Source organism: Pelodiscus sinensis, chromosome 11, assembly GCF_049634645.1.
Source record: "Pelodiscus sinensis isolate JC-2024 chromosome 11, ASM4963464v1, whole genome shotgun sequence".
Lineage (NCBI taxonomy): Eukaryota > Metazoa > Chordata > Testudines > Trionychidae > Pelodiscus > Pelodiscus sinensis.
In genome coordinates, this window is record NC_134721.1 from 50030189 (window position 1) to 50039816 (window position 9628).

Sequence of the window (9628 nt, forward strand, 5' to 3'; positions counted from 1 at the left end):
CTTATTTTCTAAAAGCCGGAAAAAAGCGGCGGACATTTTTATTTAAATGCCGCGGGGGATATTTAAATCCCCCGCGGATTTCCCTATTACGATCTCTGAAATTAACATGCCCCTTCCGGAAAAGGGGCCAGTGTAGACGTAGCCACAGTGTCACTTCAGTCATCAGAAAGAGAAACATCTTTTCCATACATTCTTGCATTATCTCATCAGTTTAGCAATGTCATATTCTAGGAGTCAGGACTCAGTTATTTGAGAGAGTAACACTCTGTTCATCTCCTGATTACAGCTATGGCAAATAGTAGGTTTACCACCGCTCTGTGCATGTGTTGTGTCCTCTGGGTTGGACTGGCGAGTATTCAGTGGAAACCCCTCATGGTTGAATTTGCTCTTCTTATGTTTCAGAAAAGCCCAAATTTGAGCTTCCTGTTGTTGCAAAAGACCCATCCGCATGATCAGGCCTTTGAATCCTTTCTAACATGTCATTTGAATAGATGTGAGCAGAATCCTTCGACTCTCTTACTCTGAAGATTTTATTGCTTTGGTGATGGAAAGTTCCTCAGTGCTGACGTATGGACACTATTATGCAGCATTTGTTAATTTAAAAAACATCCAGAATTGCATCAGCACATCATCAGCATTGTTGATGTTACTAAGAGTTATGGTCAAATAGCCACATTCAAATACCAGTGAAGCCTTGACCTTGAAGGATGAACTATACTGCATAATATTAGAAATGAAATGTATGTGGTAAATGGGATAGAGACTCATGAGTATATTTGGGATTCCAGCATCTGAACAGAAATATGCCACATTGATAGTAAATAAATTTAAGTGGTATCTAGCTATAATCCCTTGTCCAAAACTATTTTTGAAAGCTATATTAGCAAAGTTATATGTGACTTTCCGAAAAAAGTTGATAAACAATAATACCTAACTCTTATAAGGTGCTTTTAAATCCATAGATCTCAATGATCTTAACAAAGGTGGTCAACATTTTTATCCCTATTTTATAGATGGGTAAATTGAGTCAGAGAGAAGGGTTAGGCCTAGCCAATCATCCACATTTTGTGTCTGTGCATTTAATTTTTCATTCTTAAGTGCAGTATTTTGCACTTGTCTTTACTAAAATTCATCTTTACTTGAAATTCAGACCAATTATACAATTGGTGAGGGTCATTTTGAATCCTAATCCTTTCCTACAAACTTCTTGCAATTGCTCCCTGAATGATGTCAGCCACAAATGTTATAGGTATATTCTCCACCCAGTTATTCAAGTCATTAATCCAAATATTGAATAGTAACCACTGATGACTACTCCTTTGAGTATGGTATTTCAACCAGTTGTTCAGCCACCTTATAGACCACATTTCCCTAATGTTGTGTAATTCTGTCAAAAGCCTTACTAACATCAAGATATATAACTGCTTCCCCTAGTAATCCTGTAAAAGAAGGAACTTAACTTGGTTTGATATTATTTGTTCTTGACAAATCCATGTTGGCTATTTCTTATCACCCTATTATCCTCTAGATGAACAGTAATTGACTGTCCAATAATCTGTCGCAGTATCTTTCCAGATAGTGAAGTTAGAGTTCCTAGGTCTAAACATTCCTGAGGTGGTCTTTGTTTCCTTTTTTAACGGTAAGTACTATGTATAGAACATGAATATGCTGTTGTCAAGGTAACCTATTATCATAGATTTACACACACAGCTCCAGTTAGCATCGGAGTTATATGATATAGCTTTACAAACTGATAGCATTTCTTTGTGGGTAATTAGTATAATATTAGTACACATATACATTCGTGCTGTAATCACTGAATGATGCAATGGTATTTCAACAAGTTACATTACAGTCATTTTGAATTTGCATCCTAATCTTAGCACAGGCACAACAGTGCCACTTTAAAGTCAAATGGCAGTCATCTAATAGAGCAAGCAGAATGATGTCATGCGGTCTAATGATTTTATTGCAAATTGCAGTTGTGGGACTAGTGGTATCCTGCATACTTCCAAGGTAACAGTTTTAAAGATTCAGCCATGCTGAGAAGCATCAGTCTTCATGCACTAATACCTTCTACGCTTATACCATTCTAATGGCACTTTGAAGTAATCCTGTGAAAGGAATGAGAAAGTAGAAATCCTGTCCCCATCCCCAGTATGTATGGTAACAGATGTGAGACTTTCTCTTTTATCTTATCTTACTCATGAGCATTAAATCTGAACTTTGCCTTTACTAGATATAGGATTTGTCCTTAATATACTGAAATATTAGCTTAGATTATTATAAATTGTAGTTCATACTGGTACTTTACAGGTCTTAGGGAGGTGGAAAAAACAGTTAATGAAGGGTTATGGAAAACACTGAGCAGCTTAGAGAAGGCTAGGAACTGAACTTCCCCCCTCTCTTCTGATAAAATGATATGGAATGAATCACATGTACAGGGGTCTCCACACATGCTGATATATAGACAAGAAACAAGATCAAGAGGAAAATCTGTGGAACACAAATGATTACACTAATGTTAATAATATTTAGTGGCAGTAATAGACCCACTATTTTTCAGCAAGTTAACTCAGCCATAACAGTTTACACTGTAATCAAACTTGCCATTAAAGATCTTAGCCCAAGGATGTACTCCTGAGCTCCAAAACAGCTGCTTTTTCATGTGGGGTTGCTTTTCTTACACACCTTGCTAGCAAGTTGCACGTAGAATATTTTTAAATGCAAGTGTAAACATTGTTTAAATCTGAACATTGTTGCTTATGCATTCAAAGTGAATTTTGTTCACTGTGGCCTACATCAATCCTGGCATAATTTATGAAGTTAATTGAGCTACTTCAAGGCTCAATATGGCCTGATCTCTTTGAATACATCTACCTCTATAAACATTATAATGGGTAATTAGATCTGAGTTAACACTTCAAAGCTGGATCAAATCCACTTCCTGTAATATTGACTTTCTTTAAAAGTACCTAAATATAACCTACCAGCTAAATCAATTTTGAAAAAAAAACTCACAGGATTTACACACCATACCACAATAACTCTGCATCTTTCTGGCTCTCCGGTACACAAATTTTCTTTTTACCAATATGTGAGATTAGAGCAGTGAATTCCAACCAGCCTTCCAAGCAGAACTGTCATGGAGGTCAGTCAGAAACATGCCTCTGTAAACCAATGGCCGGAATGAAGCAACTCTATAGAAGCAGTTATAGTCTTTCGGTGTAATGGGCACATTTTGAGAAGTGTTCACTAATGTTGTATGCCTCAGTCTTTGAAAATCAAGCACTGTTTCTCAGATTGGTCACCCAGATTGGTTGAGAATCTATTGGCCTTCAGTAAATACTCTTGTTAGACTTTTCACTGTTTTTATTTTTGCAAAAAAATAGGAGCAGTGGAAAGCACACACACATATATATGAGTAATACTACAATATTTACTTATGCCTCCCTAAGCAAGGAACTTCAGCTATATAGATGCCAATGCTGCGTTCTTCATACATACAGAATTCCCATCGATTTTGTTGGGATTCTTGGGTGCATGCGGTGTTATATTTAGGCCATATCCTGCCCTGGTCCCCCTGCCCTGGGTGATTAAGACAAAATAGGGCCAGAATACAATCCAACCAAAGGGCTTCTCAACAAACCAAAGGCTCTGCACAACAAATCAAAAAGTCCCATGCCCCCGATTTAAAAATGCCCATGGCACACTTGACTCCTCACCTTGCCAATGCTACATCCTGCTTCCAAAGCCCTGTAGAATACCTTTGCTCTCTGTTATGACAGTATTCCCTCCTCCAACAGATCCTTGAATCTAAACTTATTGGGTACTTAGGCACTTTCACTGTTCAAAGCATAGAACCCCAGAACTATGGATGTCACTGTCAGACCTGAAACTTATATTGGAGTCAGTGACTGTTTAATTGTGACTGGAAAGAGTTTATCCTTAACTCTTCTCGTTGTTCCTAAGTATCACATGATCAACAAACACAAAGAAGCCCTCAGGTACCATGATCAACAAACACAAAGAAGCCCTCAGGTACCATAAGTTCTGCAATACATAGATATGAGGACAGTGTTTCCATCTTTGTTCAAAACTTCCTTATATCTAAATGTGTATTTTTATTGCTGCTATTTGAGTGCAATTTTAAAATGTAGCTTCAGCTATTAGGACGACTGAGAGAAACTGGAACGTCAGATTAGAACCCCTTTGACTGTGGATGTGGTTCAGACTGGCATGCCCAGAGTAGAAGCTGCATCTAAGGTTTCGGCTAGGTTGAATTCTAAACTGGCAAGTACCCATTTTCTGACTCTGTTTCCAAAGGCGCCAGTCTCTCACCAACTAAACAGATAATTATAATGAGCATCCTGCTGTGAATAGTGTAAATCTCACATAAGGCACTGACCTTGTAATAGCTCTACCCCTTGGGGCTCATAGCTACAGAGAATGACTCATGAGCTTTCTGTGTGCCCTATCTCCTAACAAAACCCCTACCCAGATCCAAATCCCTATGTCCTACTGTGTGTAATACATACATGAGGGGAAAACTATAGAAAGGCCACAGGCTTTACAAGTATAAGACAATGGAATACACACCACTTACATGACAAAGAAGTCATTTTGACACAAAGTTTTTCAGAGGGTTTCACTAGATCTCTTATAAGGAAAATACAGGTATCTATTTTGGTAATCCCACATGAAGAGGCAGGTGAAAATACCCTAAAGGGACTTTAACGGGGTTCAAAAAAGAACAATTTCATGAGTACATAAGTCCATCAATGGCTATTAGGCAAGGGTGCTGTCTGCCAGAAGCTGGGAATGGACGGCAGGGGGATGGCTTGTTGACTGCCTGTTCTGTTCATTCCCTCTGGGGCACATGGCATTGGCCACTGTTGGAAGACAAGATCCTGGGCTAAATGAACCTTTGGCTGGCCCAGTATGCCCGTTCTTATGAACGATCCTGCAGTGGCTGGCCCTGAGTGGATGCCCTGGCAGGTCTAGCATGTGTAATTCGTGACATTTCGATGTGCTGCTAACCTTCTGGGGGACCTACAGGAGCCAACCTTGCCGTAACCAGAAAAGAGGTAACATACCCACTTTCAGCTCTTTCCCAAAGACGGTCCTTTCCCCCAGGGCAGAGCAATTCCAGCGTCCGTTCCGGAATTGAAACTGGCATTCGTTGATTCCCATTTGAGACCCTTCTCCGATCACTATGATCGCATCGGGCCTGCTCTGACAGATGGCCCGCTGCCTGGGCGCCAGACCCGGGATCTTGTTGCAAATGATGCTGGCCCCCAGAGCCACCACCGAGGAGAAGCCCCTGAAATGAGAGAAGAAGGGGAAAGACTGAGCGCACGCAGCGCTGGCCCGGGGGCGCTCCCCGCCCGTCGAGTCTCTGGGCGGCAGCCGCCTGCTTACACTTGCCAGAGCGAGGCAGCTTCTCGCCCCAAAGCCCGGAGCCCAGAGCGCGTCCAGCCGGTGCTCTGCGCTGTCCTGCCGCGACGGGACCTTTCCCCCGCGGCACGCGGGTTTCTAGCCGCTCTGGGCTGGGCCGAAGGGGGCTGACCCCGGCAGAGGACAGAGCTCCAGCTCCTCCGTAACCCTTCGCTCAGGCGCTCCCTGCCTTTGCACCCGCCCCCTACTCCAGCAGGCCGCCAGCCCCTGGCCACGACCCCGCCGCGCTGTGCCGGGCGGGATGCGCCCCCGGCCGAGCCCGCGGGATAATGACGGACTTGGGAAGAGGGGGTCAACGCCACGGGCCTCGGCGCCTCGCCGCGCCCCCTCCCATCACTTTTTTGGGTGTATCATTATCAGAGAGGTGAAGCGCGCGGGGGCTTTTGCCAAAACGTGGCCAACTTCCCGCGTCAGGAGCGCGCAATCCGCCCCGGAGCCCGGAGCAGGCGCGCGCTCCACGGGCTGGGCTTTTATTGTCATTATCCGCGTTAATTGCATTAAGCTGTGAAATGAAGCGGCCCCTCCCCTGGGGTCCTGGCCCGCCGCCCGCTCCCGGCAGCGCAGCGCACCGCCTCGCTTTTGGGCGCGGTGTCAGGCTGGCGAGGCTGCTGCGCGCCAGGTGAGAGTGCAGGGTGGCTCTGGGGAGCCGGGGCGCGGGGTCGGGTTTTCTTTCCCTCTGGCAGCCCCTCAGGGCTTTCCGTGGGCCGGCAGCTAAGGACGCGGGACTGGGCAATCGGGGACAAGTGCAGGTCCGCACCGTCCATCAAGTAGCGTGCACCTGGGCAGAGCTGGTTTCCCCACATGGCCCGGGAAGGAAGAGGTGGGGAGCCGGCGGCCGCTCTGAAGAGCGAGCACCCGCAGCGTCCTTTCAGGTCCCAGGCAAGCGCTCCGCGCGGTGCGGAGTTTGGTTTGATTTCAGGGGATACGGTAGGTAGGGAAGGAACATAAAACTAACCCCAGCACATTGCCATTCCAGTCATGCTTCCGGCACATCACCAATGACTTTCACATTCCCCAGCGCTACGCTACACACCACGACTTCATTGCAGGGCAATGGCATTTCTGCTCGGCTTTCTTTTAAAGCTATAACAGTCTTCCAAACTTTCCCGGTTAAATATTAGCAGGTCTGGGCAGGTTCACCAGAGCGAAATCGTTTATGTGTTTTTTTAAATAACTTACCCAATTTTGATATACACAATCCCTAGGCTCAGAAAGATATGGAAAATCCAACGCCTTGTTTTCCTGTTCATATTCCTTGTGCGCTGGTTTTCAGATCACCATGCAGAATGATGCCTCTGATGCTATTCGTGCTGCTTAATTTCGCGTTTCCTCAGACAGTGCAGCTCCGGGTCAAGGTAGTGCAGACAAAACAGACAAACCTCCTTGTGATCTGAACAGGCTGTGTGTGTTTGTAAATCCCAGGAGACAAACACCATATCCCTTCAGCTGGGTCTCTCTCTCGCTCACTCACTCACCCACCCACCCTGTGTGTGTCCTCTCTCTCTCTCTCTCTCTCCCCCCCCCCCTCCCCTCTCTCTCTCTTTATTCCGGATTTGTATGCCTGTCACACGTAACACTTTAGTGCTGGGAATAGGCTGCAGTGATCCCTGCACGCAGCAGCTCTGAATCTCCCCTCAGGTTCAATGTTACTATCTATCCCCCCCCTTCTTTCCCCACTTCTCCAGCTACTTGGGCGTGTTCTCCAGAGGAGGGAGTTTTCCAGCCGAGGGGTGGCGGAGAAGGGAATAAGAAATCGCCCACAGACCACCTGCTTGTAGAGACGAGACAGCGATTCCCCCAAGCGGAAGGTGGGTTTTGCAGTCCTTCCTCAAGTCCAGGAGCAGGGAAAGGAGCCCGTACTCCGCGGAACCGCAGTCCCAGCTAGAAGGAGTGTAACAGGTTAATTTCCTTATTAGGCCCAGCAGTGACTAGGCTCGTGGAGAAGACATGCAGAGCCCCCAAAGGTGTGCAAACCTGCTGGAGGCTAAGCTGCACCCACCTGCACTGCGCTCCTCTCTCGCTAGGGTGATCCGCTTCCCTTCTCTCTCCTCTTCACCAGCTCATTGTTTAGGGTTTCCCACGCCCCCCCCCCCCGTTGATGCGGGGTTTTGTGCCCTGTCGGGGGGGAAGGGGGGGTCTGAAGGTGTATGTGTGGCTAATGTCCCTGCTTTGCTCCGTGGGGTCACTCTACAGGCTGGGTTGATGTGTTCGCCGCCGCTCCCCCACCCCATGTTCCCCTCTTGCTGCCTCCCCACGTCTGAGGTTTTCCATCTCGTTTCCCTGCCCCCCATTTCCTCCCCCGATTTCCGAGTCGGGATTAACATTATCACCGACATCCTCCCTCCGGCGGCGGCAGCATCCCTGGCAGGCGAGGCGAGGGGCAGGGCAGAGCCCGTCCGTGTTCAGCACCAGTGAGCCAGCCCGCGCAATTTAGATCCTATCTGCGCGTCTCCAAGGCCGGCTCGGCCCCCAGACAGCGGCCCGGAGAACAAGCCCATTGTTGCTCCAGACTTTGCCGGGTGCCCTTTCCACTGCGTTTTTGATTGATCCGTTTAATGACCGCGAGAGGGGCACGGAGCGGCTCGCCCGGGGGCAGCCAGCGGTCCTGCGGGGGGCTCTTTGTGTCAAAGCCACAAGGATCAGGTGTCACTGGGCACCCCCCTCGGGAGGGAGGCGCTGCTGGCCGCCCGAGTCTAGCCAGGCTGACTGAAGCGCCCTCCAGGTCTGCTCTCCCTTCCCTTCCCTAACCTGCTCTCTCGCCTCCTCGGCTCGGCAGCGTCTGTGCCCATTCCCGGAGCTTGCTTACCTACGGCACCTTTCTCTGTCGGGCTTGGGGGGGCCGCGTGAGCTGCAGGAGTCCTCGCCACTGCTCGCTTGTTGGAGGGGCTTGGTGTGGTTACGGCTGCGGGGATTCACGCGGATATGGAGGCTTTTATTATCCTCTTAAAATATATCACGCAGGGAGGGTTACCTAAATGATAACAGGGGTGTGGTGCTGGAATTGTTCGGCTCATAGTATTTTTCTGAAAACAAAACAAAACAAAAAAACCCCAATGACAGGACTTCCTGATTTTTACTAGAAAGTTGATTGGAAATAACAGTAAGTTTGAAAAGTTAGGCAAAGAACAGGTTTACCAACCTCCTATTAATTCACTGAGCTGGTGAAACCCAGTTAGTGGCTGGGCACTGAAATGTAAGTGAATTACTGGGAAAATGCGCACTTAACCCTGGAGTTGGCTTATTGCACTGTGTAAGTGGGAGAGGTCTAGGTTGAACATTAGGGAACAACTATTTCACTAGGAGGGTGGTGAAGCACTGGGCTGGGTTACCTAGGGAGGGGGTGGAATCTCCATCCTTAGAGGTGTTTAAGTCTCGGCTTGACAAAGCCCTGGCTGGGGTGATTTAGTTGGGGTTGGTCCTGCTTTGGGCACAGGGTTGGACTCCACCATTATGATGGGCTATGTTCACAATTGGGTGGGGGAAGGATTACATGCTACTGTGAGGATGGTTCACCTTTCTGTGTGTTTGGATGTAGCTAAAGTTCCATTTTTATATCAAAGCTTTTTTGTTTTTGTTTGGTTTAGAGGGGCTGGGGGCAACTGTTTCTTCGGGCATATATTTAGTGTGGTTCAGACTGCATGGGGTGCATGAGTATCTCTGAACCTTGGGATCAAAACAAAATTAACTGTGGGAAAACCCACAGACGTGCAAACTTTACACAAGAGAGAGACCACTCCCAGGCATCTGATGAGGTGGGTTTTACCCACAAAAGCTTATGCACGAATAAATCTGTTAGTCTCCTAAGGTGCCCCAGGGTTACTTGTATCTGAAGGGCGATGAACCAAAAGTTCTGACAATACCTGGAAAGGAGACAAGGTAAGTTTTCTTTGTAAATGCGCCATCTAGTGGAAGAAAATGGGTCCTGCAGTTAGCCTTAAATATTGATGCTCATCTGGGACAGACAATTACGAGTGAACCCCATTGGGGATTTGACTTGGGTCTAAGCTAAAAATCATCTGCTTTTAATAAAAATTGCAGAACCCAGAATTCAGGTAAGATAGAAACTTGTTGGAGGTGCTTTTAAATCACTTTTTAAAGTGCTGGCAGTTTAGTTTGTATTTCACAAGAGGCTGCTATAGACATAGACCGTTTGGTTGATTGCTTGGTTGGT

General features: G+C 46.8%; 1 protein-coding gene across 3 annotated transcripts in view; it reads right to left on the minus strand.

Annotated features, from left to right (window-relative positions):
* WNT7A (Wnt family member 7A) overlaps nt 1-8956 on the minus strand; it is a 55959-nt gene extending 47003 nt beyond the window's left edge. The window contains exons 1-3 of one of the 3 annotated variants that reach the window (XM_075939682.1): nt 8264-8956; nt 6637-7338; nt 5097-5323 (exon numbers count right to left, since the gene is read on the minus strand). In XM_075939682.1, the coding sequence (XP_075795797.1) occupies nt 5097-5323; nt 6637-6707 (298 nt within the window). In that variant the 5' untranslated portion in view covers nt 6708-7338; nt 8264-8956. The other 2 variants (XM_075939683.1, XM_075939684.1) reach the window with 2 other exon arrangements.
* Nucleotides 8957-9628: the final 672 nt, after the last annotated feature.